Source organism: Budorcas taxicolor, chromosome 4 (assembly GCF_023091745.1).
Source record: "Budorcas taxicolor isolate Tak-1 chromosome 4, Takin1.1, whole genome shotgun sequence".
NCBI lineage: Eukaryota > Metazoa > Chordata > Mammalia > Artiodactyla > Bovidae > Budorcas > Budorcas taxicolor.
In genome coordinates, this window is record NC_068913.1 from 34,693,942 (window position 1) to 34,714,857 (window position 20,916).

Sequence of the window (20,916 nt, forward strand, 5' to 3'; positions counted from 1 at the left end):
TTTAGCCTCTATTAATTGAGATCATCCCACAATTTAAAAATGAGGACTAGCAACCACACTTCTCTCAATAAATGGAGTACCATACACTGGAAGCAATCTTGAAGGGAGAATCACAAGGCTTCTCTGGTAACTTTATTTTAAACCTTCTCATAAGTTTGATGCAGTTGAGGAAAATAATTTATGAGAAGTTTAAAAGTGGAGCTGTTGAAAAACTTAAAAAATGTAACAAAGTCCCCTTTGATGGGTAGGGTGACTCAGTAATCCCACTACTGGTCATATTTCCAGAGAGAACCATAATTCAAAACAACACACGCACCCCAATGTTCCCTGTAGCACTACTTACAATAGGCAGGACACAGAAACAACCTAAATGTCCAGCAATAGGGGAATGGACAAAGAAGCTGTGGTATATATATAGAATGGAATATTACTCAACCATAAAAGAGAATGAAACTGGATCATTTGTAGAGACATGTATGGACCTAGAAGCTATCATACAGAGAAAGGTTAAGTTACAAAGAGAAAAATATCATATATTAATGCATATATGTGGAATCTAGAAAAATGGTATAGATGATCTTATTTGCAAAACAGAGACACAGACACAGAGAACAAACATATGGACACCAAGCAGGGAAGAAGTGGGGTGGGATGAATTGGGAGTTTGGGATTGACACATATACACTACTGGTAACATGTATGAAATAGAAAAGTGATGAAAACTAACTATATAGCTCAGAGGAAATCCCCAAATGAGGGGATATATAGATACGTACAACTGACTCTCTTTGTTGCACAGTAGAAACTAACACAACATTATGAAGCAACTACACTCCAGTAAAAATTAATTTAAAAAACAGAGTCCCCTTATGGAAGAGAGGAAACAAAGATACGGAAAAACTAATTATCTAGGCTTAGGTTATACGGAGAGGAATGGAGGCTAAATCCTTGAGACTCCTATCATCTGTATGATTGCTGTCTACAGGACTTTCACCCAAGAGACAATGACGAGATTTCCCAGATTAGAAACTAAAGAAACTGAGAAGCTAAACAACTAACAGCCTGACTCGTCACTATGACTCGCAGGGCCTTATGCCGAGGCTGAAGCTCCAATACTCTGGCCACCTGATGTAAAGAGCTGACTCTTTAGAAAAGACCCTGATGCTGGGAAAGACTGAAGGCAGGAGGAGAAGGGGACGACAGAAGATGAGACGGCTGGATTGCGTCACCGACTCAATGGACATGAGTTTGAGCAAAGCTCCAGGAGATGGTGAAGGACAGGGAAGCCTGGTGTGCTGCAGTCCATGGGGTTGTGAAGAGTTGGATACAACTGAGTGACTGAACAACAACAAAGTATACCAGCAATAGTATCTTCACAACACTTCCACCTACTCAAGAAATTAGATGAGAGCGTGATTGGCTTGATTCTGCCCGCCTTACTCTTTCATGTGCATCGTTTTCAAAATGAATTTGTTAAATCAAGACTCTGAATTTTTCACATTCAGAAGATGTGCATTGATTAAGAGAAGGTGGGGTCGTTTGTTGGAAACTCCAAATGAACTCTCATGTAAATTGTCCATATATCCTAGGATTTTAAGAAAGTAATTTCTGCATCTATTTAAATGCTTGAGGTTAAAAAGAATAACAGGAGTGTTCAATTGGTTATTTGATTTATTATTACTTGAACATCACTTCTACTTAAATACAGATTAACTGTTAGTAAAAGATGTACTTGGGGTTATTAGTCTGTAAAATATATTCAACAGGAAAATTCAAAAACAAAGTTACAAGCTGACCATGCCTTTAAAAATTGCTGAGGTAATAAATAATCACTCCAAAGATAGTCTCATTTCCTTTAAAAATAACTACAAAAGCAAATCACATAGCAAGGAACCAACTAGCCTATATTTTGAAGACATTTTATTCAGAAGAAACATGCTATCACTAATTGAATTCTCTTTTTAATGTTGCCAACAAGTACAGATATATAAAGTGCTTTCAGTTTTATATGTATTTTTAGAAGTTGACTTTTTCCAAAGTGAAACAAACTTTTCAATACTTATTTCCAACCCATTGACCTGACTCTAATTCGTTTCAGGCACTGAAATACGAGGAGACAGTTTGCTAGACTAAAAGGTGATCTGCTACTAACCAGCTACATGATGTCTTTCCCACTAAACTGCCTATTTTCAAGCACCTTAAAATGGCTTGTGATCTCTAAGGTCTAACATTATTTTAAATTGCTCTTTTACATTACCTAACTTGAATAATGTAGATATTCACATCATCCAGAATATTTGTGTTTTGCTCTTATGTTATTTTATGGCCAGATGAGACCTTCTAAAAACTGAAATTTCCAAAGTGGATCTCTATTTAGTAGTGGATGACGACACGTCATCTTTTGGTAATATATAATGAATCTGTTAGATGACTTTCTTTCTCCACTCTTTGTATTCTGCTTAGTTATGTAAAGAGCTGGTCTCACAAGCTGAAGTTTTGTTAGTGCCACAATACATCACCTGGATGACAACATCCAAGACTGTTACCTGGGACCGGCCATTTATCTAGACAAGCGATAAAAGACAGAGCCATCAAATTTTAAAAAGCCACTCTAATATCACTGCTGCTTGGAAGAAAAGCTATGACAAAACTAAACAGTGTTTAAAAAGCAGAGACATCACTTTGCCAACAAAGGTCCACATAGTCAAAGGTATAGTTTTCCAGTAGGCATGTATGGATGTGAGAGCTGGACCATAAAGAAGGCTGCATGCTAAAGAACTGATGCGTTCAAACTGTGGTGCTGGAGAAGACTCTTGAGAGTCCCTTGGACAGCAGGACATCAAACCACTCAATCCTAAAGGAAATCAAGCCTGAATATTCACTGGAAGAACTGACGCTGAAGCTGATATTCATTGGCTACCTGATGCGAAGAGCCAATTCACTGGCCAACCCTGATATTCACTGGCCACCTGATGTGAAGAGCTGACTAATCGGAAAAGACCCTGATGCTGGAAAGACTGAAGGCAGGAGGAGAAGGGGACAACAGAAGATGAGATGGTTGGATGGCATCCCCAACTCAATGGACATGAGTTTGAGTAAACTTTGGGAGACAGTGAAGGACAGTGAAGCCTGGCATGCTAGAGTCCATGGGGTCGCAAAGAGTCGGACACGACTGAGCAACTGAACAACAAAAATATCACTGCAAAAGTTTCAGATACTGAAAGGAAACTAATTACTTGTGGATTTATATTGTTGCCAATATACTTAGATTTTTTAACTTTGCACTGTATAGTGTGTGTATGCGTGTTCAGTTGCTTCAGTCGTGTCCAACTCTTTGCGACCCTATAGACTGTCACCCACCACAGGCTCCTTTGTCCATGGGATTTTCCTGGCAAGAACACTGGAGTGAGTTGCCATTTCCTCCTACTGGGGGGATCTTCCCAACTCAGTGATTGAACCCACGTCTCCTGTGTCTCTTGCACTGCAGGCGGATTCTTTACCACTGAGTTGCCAGGGAAGCAGGAATCTTACATTTCTTCCTGCTAATTTATGAAAATTAGTTTAAAATTTTCTAAACAGAGAAAATTCCCATTTATGCAAAAGATCAGAATCCTATCCTTAAAAAAAAAAGGGCACTACTATTAGTTGAAGTTCACATTTATTAGACCACTCAGTGCTGAAAGTACAATCGTGACCTTGATTAATTTTCCAGATAAAGTTTCATGTTAATGTTCTTAAAAAAAAAAGAACAAATATAAACACTTAAACTAACTTTAATTACACTTTCAGCTGATGTGAATAAGCCTGAGTCTAGATGAGATACTCAACTGTACTTATACCGCTAGCTCTATGTTACTTATAAGATGCCTCAAGTAAATCATTTAGTAACTGTGAATCACAGTTACCAATCTATAAAATGTAATCATTATCCTTTGGTACTGACAATGTCTTGTTCATTGGTAAGGAATTTATCACAAACAAATTTCTAAACTATACCACAGTTTATACCATAAAAATTAGCCAATTCTTAATCTCCCAGAACAACAAAGAAAATGAAGATAATCAGGTTCACCAGAAATCTGAAAACTGAATTTGACTTATAGGCTTTTTTATCCCAGTAATTCTACCATCTTTTGAAGCAGAGTACAAAGGTTTTGCTTTCTTCTTCCACCAGCATTTTTGATATAAGGCTTAGAACACTGGTAGACTGAATTAAGAGCATGAAGGCTGACATCCACACAGAGTCACATATCAAAGCATAGGCCTGAAGAAATCAAGTGTAATGTTTCAGCAGTGACTAAGATTATGCATAAGGGACCTAAATTGTTTAAAGTGATTATGGGGATCAGGATTGAGGAAACGAGAACATACTGTTTTTCTATTTCTACCTGTCTTACTATAAGTGATCTTTAAAAATAACAACTATATACTTCTTTTCTAAGTGAAAAAATATAATAAAAGGCCAGGTCATTAGCATGAGGCCTAGAAGTGCTTTGTATACAGCAGGAACACGATAAAAAAAGTTTCAAATAAGTGAGTTAAGGCATATATTTTACCTTGAAGAAAGGAAACTAAGGAATATAATCCCACTAGTGGTTTAAAACCAGCAGTGACTGTTGATAGCACCCATGTATGTTTTACTGAGTAACTTTGGAAAATTCATAGCTTCCCTGAGCCCCAGTTTGCATGTAATTCAAATATTATTACACAGCACTTACAAACTGAGAAAATAACCAGTAAGTCTTATATTAGTGAGTTACAGTAAAATATAAATAACACAGATACACATGATTAATAAAATTGTGCTTAAAACCAGGAAACTTAATAGAAATATAGAGGGGGTCATGTAGGAGAGTAAATGGAGTATTATATTGTGTGGGTTAACAAAAAGCTTTTAATTTAAAAATCAGTGTAAGCATAGTTCTGCCCTCTGGATTAATAAAAGCAGAAAGTTTTGCAAAACCCATGCAATGTACTAAGAAAGATCACTTAACTGATACAGCCCTCCCCAGTAAGTCAATTCCATGTTCCCGCGCAGCTCGGTGGTGGGATACATCACCAACATAGAGTACCTTGGAGAGGTATTTGCAGATGAGACAGCCATCGGCAACTTTGAGAACTCTCTTTAAAAAAAATAAACAATAACACAGAGATATTTGAGAAACCTGACATGAAGTTTACAAAAGCAAACTGAACAGCCCCAATAAGATAGCTACAAGTAATCTTGATGCAGTAAACACCACTTACATCTAAGATGAACTCAATTAAGATGAACAGGGGCTCTATTCAGCATGGAAATCAAAGTGGTCTCTTGTAGCCTATTCTGTTGGAGAGGCTGCGGTGTGTAAGTTGCAAAAGAGAGAAGCTACTGTTCCCTGTTTATTTTCATCTCCATTACTACTCCCCAAACATAACAAGCTGATAATGAAAGAATGCAAAATGAACAAGAAGCCTGCTGAATTTGCTAGCCTTGCACCTTAGAATGTATACAAATGGCTAGGAAAGTTGCTCACTTATTGAACTATATGACTCAGAAAGTTGACTTTAAAAATATGTGATCTTTTTTACTGTTAAACTTTTCAAAAAGTTATAAAATTCATTTTAAGGAGAAGTTCTCTCTTTTATTGCTTTAAGAAGAGATAAAGTTTGCATAATTTTTTCTGAATCATGAGAACAACAATTATTTTGTAAAATAATCCTTAGTTTAACCAATGTTGACTAAATGCCTACTTTATGCAAAAACACTGTTTTTCCTACAGCTTCCAATTATTGTTTAACAATCACCATCTGGAAAAGTACTATAAATTCTTGCCTATGTTTTTTGGCAATTCCCAGTAGAATTACACAGGAACACTCCAAAGTCAAATTTCTGAAGTCATACTCCCCACAGATGGTATCTTCTTTCATAAGCAAACACTGAAATTCCAACAGGACATGGTCCCACACCTTGCCAAATACTTAGACCTTTTATGAAACTAAACAGAAGCAAGCAACCAAACACGGTCAGTAATGCATAAAAAAGTAAAAGGAAGGAGATAGATATAGTTGTGCTATTGGCTACGTCTATGTTTCTACTATTCAGCTCTATCCTCCTACATTCAGTTGCATCATTGCAAACAAATATTAAATTGGAAACATATCCAGAAGGATCTAGAACCAAAAGTTACCCGAGTTGAAGCGCATATTAAAATTGAATGCTCTTTCTACAACAAACAAAATGAAAATCCCTCTGCATTAAATGTAAATCAGAACAGAATGCTTTTCGTTGAAAATGTTAAGAACACCAATTTTTAATGTTTAAACCATGTTTACTAGCTCTGCCTTGAAAGTAGTGTATCTTATCTGTAGTCATTTACATAATCAAAAAGTTATCAAAGTAAAAACAATTTTCAGGGAAACTGTGCTTAAAATAATTTTACCTTAGAAAAAAGTTTCAAGTAAGATTCATCATGTTCAGATTTATGTCATGGTTTAATCAATCCCTGGTACAAAATGGGAAACAACTACTGAATTTATTATGAAGCTCAGTTTATACTTTGGTTTTTTTTTCAGCTGTTAACATGTTAGCCTTTATGACCTGGTATGCATAATATTTTGATTCTGACTGTGGAACACCATCTGACAATTTTAACAACTAAAACATTTCCACTTATTTGCAGGCATTAATTGCTTTGATCATAATTTAATATCTCACTTGAGGTCAGTTACAAGCAACCAGAAGTATCCAGACCAAAAGACAATCCACCAGATTCCAATTATCTGTAGTCACAGTTCAGCACCCATCTCGTTCTGTAGATGGAAAGGTGAGGCTCAGAGAGCGCCCACCTAGACCCTGCACATCTGTTCCCTGCATCCTCATGCTCATCTGCTCCTTCGGCTGTAGACAAGATCTGACAGATGAGAGAATCAGTCGACTGGCTTTCCTGGTTGAACGTGAGTTCTTACTACAGTCTCATAAATGGGAAAAATAATGGTGCAGTAAACACAGAGTGTGAATGGGGTAACTATTTTTCATATAAAATATAAATCCTTATCTTAGATGGTGCCTATATATATATATATATATCTATATATATATGAATGGTAAAGCTTACATTATTTCAAAGTGGCTCAAGGAGTGGCTTTATAAGTAGAAAACATTCTCATTTTCAATTGAAATTAAAACTTTTTGTTTTAAAGTATACAATAATATGTATTTATATATTTTGTTTAAATTATTTATAATATATAAAAGATATAATATATACATGATATACCTGAATAAGAATATACATATATTAATATGTAAATACTTGAAATTTGTTTACATATTTCATATGTAATTTGTTACTCATTTCATATGTAATTAATATGTAATATTATATATTAAAATCTATTACATATATAATGTTATATATTTAACATTAAATATATAATGTTAGGACAGATGAGACAAGACCAAATATTTAAACCAAACAAACTGAAAATGTTTTGTTCAAGAACAAAAGTCATTCAAATGGACCATTATAATTATATAATATATGGTGATACTAGGTGCTAGTTTCCAAAATTTTATCCAAAAGAAGAATCTACTCAGAAATGGATATGCAATAAAAGAATGCTTAAGTGTACTTAAGATATAGTATTTTCTGACTTGGAAAGTAGATAATTTTCAAAAACAAATAACTAAGTAAATCAACTTTATAATCTTTATATTAACGTGGAAAATGGCTACCATACAGAAAAGACTGCTTTAAACAAATCAATCAGCCTTGGTGATAAGACTGAATGTAATACCAATCCATAAATACATTTATTCTTCCCTTTTTTTCATGTTAGCCCTTGTTACAACTTTAGCTTTCTATTTGATTCCTTTGAAGACTGAGCTACATTATCATGATTGATAAAGTCTGACAAATGCTAACAACTATGTAAAATGTGAACCTTTTGCCTGTGCTGTATTTAGTCTTATTTTCTCTTTGTGCGTGTATACTTTTCTAATAAGGCTGCAAGTAGAAGATTTTACTTTTATGTAATTAAAGATGGATTCCTGAAAAGATCCCTAGATAGATTTGTAAATTGATTGCCATTTATAAGGCAAATAACAAGACTGATAATCAATGATCAGAGAGTAAGTCAGAATTTTCACAAGTTTTCTTTTTAAACTGGGAATACCAGATAGAACATACTCTTTTCTGTCATTAATACTAATAATGTTCAAGTTTGTATTGCTTGAAATTTTGAATCATTAACCATGTATCTGGATGTAAGAGAAAATCACTCAGTGAAGCAATATTTACAACTGCAATATGCACTGTAATTCAGCTAACAATGAAACAGTATCTTTTCTATGTAGCCATTTTCCACTTTTTAGTAGCTTCTAAAATTAAAATGTTATATATAACTTATCTTAAACTTCTTAAAAGTTTGCTTTAAAATGCCATTTACAGGTAAAAGTATTTGCTTATTTGATTCAACAATTTTTTAAAACTGAGCACCAAAATTATGCAAATACTTTACATTTGATAAGTCATAGTGACTTTAAAGAAAAAAAATATAAGAAGAAGTTTAACCAAATAAAAATATTAGATTATATGCATGAACAACACATTGAAATTAGAAAATCAGAAAAACGTAGGAACTGAAATTATGATGCTCTCCAAAAATGAATGAAAGTCCATTAAATTGTGCAATCTTTTCCCTGTTCTATACTATGAGAAATATTTACTTCCTTTAAATGAGCAGTATTTGAGCATTAAGTGATCTAAACTGTTGAAGTTATGTAACAAAAATTTTACCAAGAAAAAATTTCCATTACTGAAAATAAACAAAATATGATTTGATAATTATAAGTACTGTAAGTAGCTCTATGCTAATTTGCAAAAATCATAAGATCAAACTGGGAATGTCCTATTATTTTTCTGGCAGAGACTCAAAGGACTGCAGACACAGGTAAACAAACACAAACATGAATTACCATCAGAAACCATCATTTCCTTGCTAACTCCAAGAACTGGATTACCTAATAGAATCAGAAAGTTTTTTAACTCTATCCTATATTTTAAAAAAAGCACACACACAAAATATCCTAGGCACTTCTATCAATAGTAGCTATTATTTAATACATCTTTTTTTTCTTTTTGCAGTTTCTTTTTCTTGTTTTTTTCTTTTTATTTTTACTTTATTTTACTTTACAACACTGTATTTCATAATGCTTTCTTCCATGTAGTAATCCCTTCTCAGAACTCAACTCTATATTGTAATTCTTTCATTTGAAGGACTTTTGAAGGGAAGTTCACAAAAAATAAACTTGAAAAACTCTCCAGGGGTAAGCAGGTTTAAAACCACTAATAACCCTCTCCTTCTGTAAATAAGAAAATGCTTAAATGTGAAGTTTAAAAATTCCTTGAAAATTACGGTTTGGTTCTAAAATATAAAAACTGTTTTGTTCCTATCTCCAAATAAAATATAAAAACTTGAGATATCTTTCTTGCTCTTCACCTAAAAATGCCTACAACAAATACACTAATTAAGTGTTAGTGTGATTGTATAACAATCACATACTTCAAACAGGAGCAAATCACCAACTATGTGGCCATTGTGTGTTTCAGAATTTTAAACATTCAAAACCATATACAATGTGAAACTAAGACAAGAAAAATATTTCAGATGTTTAAAAACAGAAATGAACTTTCAAGTGAAACATAAAAATAAAATAATAAACAACCAATAATATTTATGTAAGAAGACTAATAAAAGTCATTGACCAAAATGGGCTATAAAATAATGAGTTCCACATAATGTACATAATTAATTCTTTTTCATTCTAGACTAATTCAAAAAATTCAATCCACAAAACAAATAAACAAAGTCATAATCTGGAAGTTAGGAAAAGAGATAAGTAAACATGAACATACATTCAATCTCATTTGTAAACAAATTAAAATAACAAAATGTTGTATATATTTCATATTAATAGAAGACCAAATATATTTTCCCCTTACCAAATTAAAAATAGTAATATAATAGTATAATGAGCATATGAGAAAATAACCATATATACTATTGTTGGTACAACCTGATAGATGATAGATAATATAGCAACATACATTAAACATAACATAGTACATATATATCATAATGTGCATACCCCTTAATTTCAGTAATTACAATTCTAAGAATTCATTAGCTACTATCATTAATAGAAAACTATTTTGAAGAATTAGAAAATTGTGAAAAAAATTTTTCAGTGGTATATGGCAGCATGTTTATGAAAGAGAAATTTGGTAAAAAATTTTGATAAGTAAATATGACATTAATTATGGTTCATTTATACAATCAAATATTCTATATTTGTTTAAAATGAAATGGCAGTATAAACAAGAGAAGATAGATGCTCAAAAACCTGTACATGACTTTTCATAACAGTACTATTATAATAGGACTGTGGCTGTAGAAAAAAATGGAAACAATCTAAATGTCCATTAAATGATTAATGAATATACAAAATGTGGTGAGTCTATAGAAAGGAACATTATTCAACCATTAAAAGGAATGAAGTTGTGGTACCTGTACAAGAAGGATTAGCCTTGAAAACACGCTAAATTAAAGAAGCCAAACATAAAAGCCACATATTTTACGACTTCATTTACATGAAGTGTTCAGAAGTAAATCCGTAAGGACCAAAAGCATATTAGTGGTTTCAAGGAAATGGGGTGGGGATGGTGGGGAGGAGAGAAAAGGAAGTGACTGTTTAGTAGATACAGAGGTTCTTTTATAATGAAAAGGTCCTAGAACTGACAGCAGTGATAGTCGCACAACACTGTGCATATACTAAAATCCAGTATATTGTACACTTTCAGTTCAGTTGCTCAGTCGTCTCCGACTCTTTAAACACCATGAATTGCAGTATGCCAGGCCTCCCTGTCCATCACCAACTCCCGGAGTTCACTCAGACTCATGACCATCAAGTCGGTGATGCCATCCAGCCATCTCATACTCTGTTGTCCCCTTCTCCTCCTGCCCCCAATCCCTCCCAGCATCAAAGTCTTTTCCAATGAGTCAACGCTTCCCATGAGGTGGCCAAAGTACTGGAGTTTCAGTTTTAGCATCATTCCTTCCAACAAAATCCCAGGGTTGATCTCCTTCAGAATGGATTGGTTGGATCTCCTTGCAGTCCAAGGGACTCTCAAGAGTCTTCTCCAACACCACAGTTCAAAAGCATCAATTCTTTGGTGCTCAGCTTTCTTCACAGTCCAACTCTCACAATCAAACAGAACCCCTGGAAAGACCATAGCCTTGACTAGATGGACTTTGTTGGCAAAGTAATGTTTCTGCTTTTGAATATGCTATTTAGGTTGGTCATAACTTTCCTTCCAAGGAGTGTCTTTTAATTTCATGGCTGCAATCACCATCTGTAGCGATTTTGGAGCCCACAGAAATAAAGTCTGACACTGTTTCCACTGTTTCCCCATCTATTTCCCATGAAGTGATGGGACCAGATGCCATGATCCTCGTTTTCTGAATGTTGAGCTTTAAGCCAACTTTTTCACTCTCCTCTTTCACTTTCATCAAGAGGCTTTTGAGTTCCTCTTCACTTTCTGCCATAAGGGTGGTGTCATCTGCATATCTGAGGTTATTGATATTTCTCCGGGCAATCTGGATTCCAGCTTGTGCTTCATCCAGCACAGTGTTTCTCATGATGTACTCTGCATAGAAGTTAAATAAGCAGAGTGACAATAGACAGCCTTGATGTACTCCTTTTCCTATTTGGAACCAATCTGTTGTTCCATGTCCAGGTCTAACGGTTGCTTCCTGACCTGCATATAGGTTTCTCAAGAGGCAGGTCAGGTGGTCTGGTATTCCCATCTCTTTCAGAATTTTCCACAGTTTATTGTGATCCACACAGTCAAAGGCTTTGGCATAGTCAATAAAGCAGACATAGATGTTTTTCTGGAACTCTTGTGCTTTTTCCATGATCCAGCGGGTGTTGGCAATTTGATCTCTGGTTCCTCTGCCTTTTCTAAAACCAGCTTGAACATCTGGAAGTTCATGGTTCACATACTGCTGAAGCCTGGCTTGGAGAATTTTGAGCATTACTTTACTAGCATGTGAGATGAGTGCAATTGTGTGGTAGTTTGAGCATTCTTTGGCATTGCCTTTCTTTGGGATTGGAATGAAAACTGACCTTTTCCAGTCCTGTGGCCACTGCTGAGTTTTCCACATTTGCTGGCATATTGAGTGCAGCACTTTCACAGCATCATCTTTCAGGATTTGAAATAGCTCAACTGGAATTCCATCACCTCCACTAGCTTTGTTCATAGGGATGCTTTCTAAGGCCCACGTGACTTCACATCTAGGATGTCTGGCTCTAGGTGAGTGATCACACCATCGTGATTATCTTGGTCGTGAAGATATTTTTTGTACAGTTCTTCTGTGTATTCTTGCCACCTCTTCTGAATATCCTCTGCTTCTGTTAGGTCCATACCATTTCTGTCCTTTATCGAGCTCATCTTTGCATGAAATGTTCCCTTGGTATCTCTAATTTTCTTGAAGAGATCTCTAGTCTTTCCCATTCTGTTCTTTTCCTCTATTTCTTTGCATTGATTGCTGAGGAAGGCTTTCTTATCTCTCCTTGCTATTCTTTGGAACTCTGCATTCAGATGCTTATATATATTCTTTTCTCCTTTGCTTTTCACCTCTCTTCTTTTCACAGCTATTTGTAAGGCCTCCTCAGACAGCCATTTTGCTTTTTTGCATTTCTTTTCCATGGGGATGGTCTTGATCCCTGTCTCCTGTACAATGTCACGAACTTCCATCCATAGTTCATCAGGCACTCTATCTATCAGATCTAGGCCCTTAAATCTATTTCTCACTTCCACTGTATAGTCATAAGGGATTTGATCTAGGTCATACCTGAATGGTCTAGTGGTTTTCCCCATTTTCTTCAATTTAAGTCTGAATTTGGCAATAAGGTGTTCATGATCTGAGCCACAGTCAGCTCCTGGTCTTGTTTTTGTTGACTGTATAAGAGCTTCTCCATCTTTGGCTGCAAAGAATATAATCAATCTGATTTCGGTGTTGACCATCTGGTGATGTCCATGTGTAGAGTCTTCTCTTGTGTTGTTGGAAGAGGGTGTTTGCTATGACCAGTGCGTTCTCTTGGCAAAACTCTATTAACCTTATGCTCTGCTTCATTCCGTATTCCAAGGCCAAATTTGCCTGTTACTCCAGGTGTTTCTTGACTTCCTACTTTTGCATTCCAGTCCCCTATAATTCACTCGTGAACTTTATGTTATATGAATTTAATCTCAAGTCTTAAAATGCTAATAAAACAAAATGAAGTGGAAAAATATAGTATGACTAACAGCAAAACACAGGTCATAACAAAGAAAATACACATATTGTCTATATATACATATTCAGATGTGATAGATATACAGAAAGTTGCTAGCTGCAATTTTATCTGGGATTTCTGGAAGGTTTTATGAATGCTTCTAAGGTTTTATATGTGAACCCCTCGACATTTTTATATGGAGTAGGAGTAAAAGGGAAGGATGAGAACAATGATAATCCAAGAAGATGAACGCATAGGGAATCATGCTAGAGCTTAATCATTTTCTTCCTTTCTTTCCTTTTTTTAAAAACATAGTAGAACATTAACAAGAATATAAACAAATAGTCCACATGGCCTTTATGGGATAAAATCCTAAAATGAAGAAAGAAGTTTTTCAAAAGGCATCAGAAAAACAAGAAATGATAAGGGCTATAACCTTAGGAATACATAAAAGTATATGGATATCATTTTAATCAAAAAAGATATATGAAGAAAAGGAAACTTGAGTGATACTTCAATGTTTCCAGTTACATTTTTTAAACCATACTTGCCTTACAGACTGAAGTCCTCTGTTTTTAGAATCTACATAGCTGCTTATTTACTACTTGAAGTTTAAATTTACTATACTACATAGAGGTTAATTTTATTTCCTATACAATTTAAGGGGCTCCCCCCATGGCTCAATGGTAAAGAATCTGCCTGTCAATGCAGGTTCAAACCCTGGGTCAAGAAGATCCCCTGGAGAAGGAAATGGCAACACACTCCAGTATTCTTGCCTGGGAAATCCCGTGGACAGAGGAGCCTGGTGGGCTACAGTTCATGGAGTTGCAAGAACAGGATACGACTTAGAAACTAAAACATACAATTTAAGACACTGAACGAAAATAACCATCTACATATAACCCTGGATGTTTCAAGAATGTTTGAATATTATGATTTTCTGAGATACAAAATCTGCTGAAGGTTTCCTGCATTTCCAAGTATACCATGGAAGTACATTCCAAGAACAGAGTGGCCTTGTCCATTGTCTAAAAGCCAAACTTTGGCAACCTTCAGAGCCGCTTTCTTTTCTATTGTATCATGTTTTTTTGGCCTGAGTAGGTGAGTTTTATTGGGTGAGTTGTGTTCAAATGTTACTGCAGAAACAATTCAAGTCTCATTTTATGTGGAAACTAAGACTCAAAAGTTGGAAAACATTCAAAAATGAACAAAGAAAATTCAAGAGCCAAATGGAGAGGTTTATCTTTACCATTGTTTCTAACAGTGTTTACACCACACTTCAAAAGGTGGCCTCATGGGGAGGTAGCTATTTATTATTTAAGTCAGGAAGAGCTTTGAGGTTCAAGCCAGTGTTCCTGAACAATGCTTAGGTATCATAACAGTTCAACTGGATTGCAGAAATTCTAAAATGTCAAGTCACAGACATTCTATCTTATTTTAAGTGTCTGAATCCAGATACTATCAGAGAGAAAAAACCAACCAACCAAAAAAAAAAAAAAAAAAAACACCCCACAGAAAACCAGCCCATAGATTAGTACTCAGGGGATCAAGAAGTGGAAATTTCTCAAGAGTTCTGTTTTCCAACAAATATTCACTATGTGCCTACCATATCCCAAGCACTGTTCCAGAAATCTAGGCGACATCAATGAATGAAACAAAGATCTTTAGCCTAACAAAGCTTATACTTTAGCAGAGGTAAAGGAATACAATAAACAATAATCATAAAGAGTAAATCACCTATGTCAGAAGTTAAGACTTTAAAAAATAACCAGGACAGGGAAAAAAGGTCAGGAATGCTTCAGGTGAAAGAAGGTGAGGTGAGTTCTAATTTAAAATATGCTGGAAGGATTTACACTTCAATGAACAGTTTTGAAACAGATGGGGAGTTAACCATTCAGATGGAGATGTGCAATGGTGTTCTATGATAGCTGCTGCTGCTACTGCTAAGTCACTTCAGTCGTGTCCGACTCTGTGTGATCCCACAGACAGCAGCCCACCAGGCTCCCCCATCCCTAGGATTCTCCAGGCAAGAACACTGAAGTGGGTTGCCATTTCCTTCTGCAATGCATGAAAGTGAAAAGTGAAAGTGAAGTCACTCAGTCGTGTCTGACTCTTAGCGACCCCATGGACTGCAGCCTACCAGGCTCCTCCATCCATAGGATTTTCCAGGCAAGAGTACTGGAGTGGGGTGCCATTGCCTTCTCCCTCTATGATAGCAGTGTCTGGTTACTTAAGAAAAAGGAGAAGACCAATAGGCTAGAGCACAGGAATTTAAAAACAGAAAGAGGATTCTCTGTGCATAGTGTAACTAGAGAACAATGTTGAGAACTGAGGAAAAATCAAAACTCAAAGTGAGTCAGCAAGCCCAAAGTTAGGAAGTTTAATTAGCAAACTAATTCATAGGAAATTTGATACATCAATAGTATCTTATTATATTTGGCCATTTGATATATCAATAGTATCTCATTATATTTGTTCCTGTTTTAGTATATTGCTAATTGATAGGCTTTAGTCCTCTATGATACTCAGAGCTTTTTCATTTTAATCAGCTATTTTTCATATAAACTTTACAAAATTCACCACTATATCCCATCTCCGTATCACCTAGTTGAAGCTTGCAAGATGTTTTTTCAAGATTGTTTCTGACCACTTTACTGCTAAATTTCGTATTTTTCTTAAACTGTCCAGTCTACAATGCACTACTACACTCAAAGTCACAGATGACATTTTTTAAATGAAATTTAAATTTTTATTTGAGGCAGTTTTATGTTTTTCTTGTGTGGACCCCTCTCTGAAACAAGAGGCAGAAAGAATTATTCACTCTTTTGTGCTACATCACGCTCGTTAATACTTCTACTATGACTCAACCATACTAATCTACATCACTGTTTGTTAATGTACCTTCCCTTTGCCCTCCAGAACTGACTTCATGTGAAAGCATGTCTTATTAATCTTTGTATCCCATATGGTAGCAGAGGATCTAGATGGACTGTTAAACAAGAGAATGAGTGGTATAAATAGGGTGTGTGTGTGTGTGGGTGTGTGGGTGTGTGTGGGTGTGTGTGTGAAGATTAGGGAAAAAAAGAAAAAAGAGAAGGCATATGTGCAATGTCAAGTTTCAAGCATGTGCTCCAGGAAAAGTATAGGGAACTCACACTATGACTTGTTGCCAAAGCAGAGGAAAAATGAAGAGTTATATTTAGCCATGAAAAATGTGAAGGGGTGATGGCTATCTTCCTTGGGTTTTTTTTTTTCCTACTATGTTAGGAAACTTACTCAACTTCCTAAGGTAACCAAGAATCAAGGAATAGTAATTTTAAGTATTACAATGAAAGAGTGGGATCTTTGCCATTTTAAAATGTTTTAATGGGAACTGACAGAACTAGAGGAAGTTATAAATATATATTTTGATGTACAGTAAGTTTGCTGTCGGTATTGAGTGCTCAGTCTCTCAGTTGTGTCCGACTGCTTGTGACCTCATGGACTGTTGCCTGCCAGGCTCCTTTGCCCATGGAATTTTCCAGGCAAGAATACTGGGTGGGGTGCCAATTCCTACTCCAGGATTGAACCTGCATCTCTTGCGCCTTCTGCATTGGCAGGTGCATTCTTTACCACTAGCACTACCTGGCAAGCTGAGTTCTGTGCATTTTTTAAATGCAAGCAATCATGTAATCATGATCACAAGATACATAACAGTTCTATGACTCAAAAAAAACTCCTTCATGCTGACAGTATGAACATCAACATCTCTAATCGCTAATCCCTGATAACCACTGAACCTCTTCTCTGACATGACAGTCTGGTCTTTTCTAGAATGTCATACAAATGGAAGCATACAGTATCTGACTTTCAGAGTCTCACTTCTCTCACTTAGCATAATACATCTGACATTCATAAAGCTTGTTGTGTACAGAGAAGATGTTTTTTTCCTTTTTTTTCTCAGTTTGTACGGACTGTGTTGATTTATCTAGTCATCACATGAAGGACACTGGGCTGTTTCTAGTTTTTAGTGATTATGAATATGGCTGTTATAAACAGATCTTTGTGTAAAGATAAATTTCCATTTCTCTTGAGTAAAGGAATTAGCTTCTGAGAAACCATTTTGCATTCCCACTGGTAACACATTAATATTTCAACTTCCCCACATCCCTACAAGAAATGGGTATAGAGTCCAGCAGTGCCTGTGGTTTTAATTGCACTTTCCAATTAACTAATGATACTGAACATGTTTTCATGTGTTTTACATGCCTTTTGCGTATTTTCATTGATGAAGGGTCTGTTCAAATCTTTTGTCAGTTATTAAATTGGGTTAGATGTTTTCAAATTATTATAGTCTTTGATTAGCTCTAGTAATTTTCTGGTGGAGTCTTTAGGGTTTTCTATGTAGAAGATCATGTCATCTGCAAACAGAGTTTTACTTCTTCTTTTCTAATTTGGATTCCTTTTATTTCTTTTTCTGCTCTGATTCCTGTGGCCAAAACTTCCAGAACTATGTTGAATAATAGTGGTGAAAGTGGGCACGCTTGTCTTGTTCCTGACTTTAGGGGAAATGCTTTCAATTTTTCACCATTGAGGATAATCTTTGCTGTGGATTTGTCATATCTAGCTTTTATTATGTTGAGGTATGTTCCTTCTATTCCTGCTTTCTGGAGAGTTTTTATCATAAATGGATGTTGAATTTTGTCAAAGGCTTTCTCTGCATCTATTGAGATAATCATATGGCTTTTATTTTTCAATTTGTTATTGTGGTGTATTACATTGATCGATTTGCGGATATTGAAGAATCCTTGCATCCCTGGGATAAAGCCCACTTGGTCATGGTGTATGATCTTTTTACCGTGTTGTTGGATTCTGATTGCTAGAATTTTGTTAAGGATTTTTGTATCTATGTTCATCAGTGATATTGGCCTGTAGTTTCTTTTTGTGGCATCTTTGTCTGGTTTTGGTATTAGGGTGATGGTGGCCTCATAGAATGAGTTTGGAAGTTTCCCTTCCTCTGCAATTTTTTGGAATCATTTGAGTAGGATAGTTTCAATTTCCATGCTTGTGATGGGTCTGTTAAGATTTTTTATTTCTTCCTGGTTCAGTTTTGGAAAGTTGTACTACTCTAAGAATTTGTCCATTTCTTCCACGCTGTCCATTTTATTGGCATATAATTGCCAACATAGTAACGTTGCAGGATATAAAATCAACACACAGAAATCCCTTGCATTCCTATACACTAATAATGAGAACATAGAAAAAGAAATTAAAGAAACAATTCCATTCACCATTGCAATGAAAAGAATAAAATACTTAGGAATATATCTACCTAAAGAAACTAAAGACCTATATATAGAAAACTAGAAAACACTGGTGAAAGAAATCAAAGAGGACACTAATAGATGGAGAAATATACCATGTTCATGGATCGAAATAATCAACATAGTGAAAATGAGTATACTATCCAAAGCAATCTACAGATTCAATGCAATCCCTATCAAGCTACCAGTGGTATTTTTCACAGAGCTAGAACAAATAATTTCACAATTTGTATGGAAATAGAAAAAATCTCGAATTGCCAAAGCAATCTTGAGAAAGAATGGAACTGAAGGAATCAACCTGCCTGACTTCAGGCTCTACTACAAAGCCACAGTCATCAAGACAGTATGGTACTGGCACAAAGACAGAAATATAGATCAATGGAACAAAATAGAAAGCCCAGTGATAAATCCACACACCTATGGACACCTTATCTTTGACAAAGGAGGCAAGAATATACAATGGATTAAAGACAATCTCTTTAATAAATGGTGCTGGGAAAACTGGTCAACATTTGTAAAAGAATGAAACTAGAACACTTTCTAACACCATATACTAAAATAAACTCAAAATGGATTAAAGATCTAAACATAAGACCAGAAACTATAAAACTCCTAAAGAAGAACATAGGCAACACACTCTCCGACATACATCACTGCAGGATCCTCTATGACCCACCTCCCAGAATATTGGAAATAAAAGCAAAAATAAACAAATGGGACCTAATAAAACTTAAAAGCTTCTGCCCAGCAAAGGAAACTATAAGCAAAGTGAAAAGACAGCCTTCAGAATGGGAAAAAATAATAATTATTATATTCTCATAGTTCTTAGCATATTTTGGATACAAGCCCTTTGTCAAACATGTGGTTAGCAACTATTTTCTCCCAGCCTATGGCTTGTGTTATTCTCTTAACAATATCTTTTGGAGGACAAAAGTTAGTAATTTTCCTGAAGTCTACACGTCATTATTTTTTGCTTCATGGATTACACTTCTGTTGTTTTACCTAAAATGTTTGCCTAATTAAACACAACAAAGAAGTTTTATGTTTTTAACGGTTCTTATGTTTTCACATTTAGTCTAAGATCCATTTTGAATTAATTCTTGTATGTGGTGTGAGGTAAAACTCAAAGTTGATTTTTTGCAATATAGAACTATGGACAGAGGTTTGTGACACTGTACAGGAGGCAGGGATCAGGACCACCTCTAAGAAAAAGAAATGCAAAAGGGCAAAATGGTGGTCTGAGGAGGCCTTACAAATAGCTGTGAAAAGAAGAGAAGTGAAAAGCAAAGGAGAAAAGGAAAGATATACCCATTTGAAGGCAGAGTACCAAAGAATAGCAAGGAGAGATAAGAAAGCCTCCCTCAGTGGTCAATGCAAAGAAATAGAGGAAAACCATAGAACGGGAAAGACTAGAGGTCTCTTCAAGAAAATCAGAGATACCAAGGGAACATTTCATGCAAAGATGGGCTCAATAAAGGACAGAAATGATACAGACCTAACAGAAGCAGAAGATATTAAGAAGTGGTGGCAAGAATACACAGAAGAACTGAACAAAAAAGATCTTCATGACCCAGATAACCACGATGGTGTGATCACTCACCTAGAGTCAGACATCCTGGAATGTGAAGTCAAGTGGGCCTTAGGAAGTATCACTACAAACAAAACTAGTGGAGGTGATGGAATTCCAGTTGAGGTATTTCAAATCCTAAAAGATGATGCTGTGAAAGTGTGCATTCGATATGTCAGCAAATGTGGAAAACTCAGCAGTGGCCACAGGACTGGAAAAGGTCAGTTTTCATTCCAATCCCAAAGAAAGGCAATGCCAAAGAATGCTCAAACTACAGAACAATTGCACTCATCTCACATGCTAGTAAAATAATGCTCAAAATTTGATTTGGGAGAATGGCATTGAAACATGTATAATATCATATAGGAAATGAATCACCAGTCCAGGTTCAATGCATGATACAGGATGCTTGGGGCTGGCGCACTAGGATGACCCAGAGAGATGGTACAGGGAGGGAGGTGGGAGGGAGGTTCAGGATGAGGAACACGTGTATACCCGTGGCAGATTCATGTTGATGTATGGCAAAAACAATACAATATGGTAAAGTGATTAGTCTCCAATTAAACTAAATAAAAATGTTTTTTAATCAACCAAATAAAATAATAAATAAAAATGCACTCAATAAAACAGTGAAATAAAAAATTCTCCAAGCCAGGCCTCAACAGTATGTGAACCGTGAACTTCCAGATGTTCAAGCTGAATTTAGAAAAGGCAGAGGAACCACAGATCAA

The 20,916-nt window shown here is 35.6% G+C and overlaps 1 protein-coding gene across 1 annotated transcript in view; it reads right to left on the reverse strand.

Annotated features, from left to right (window-relative positions):
- Window positions 1-20,916, reverse strand: part of LOC128046260 (phosphatidylcholine translocator ABCB4-like) — a 78,888-nt gene that overhangs the window by 31,159 nt on the left and 26,813 nt on the right. The window contains 2 exon segments of the mRNA XM_052638383.1: window positions 2,486-2,564; window positions 5,001-5,123. Of these exon segments, the coding sequence (XP_052494343.1) occupies window positions 2,486-2,564; window positions 5,001-5,123 (202 nt within the window).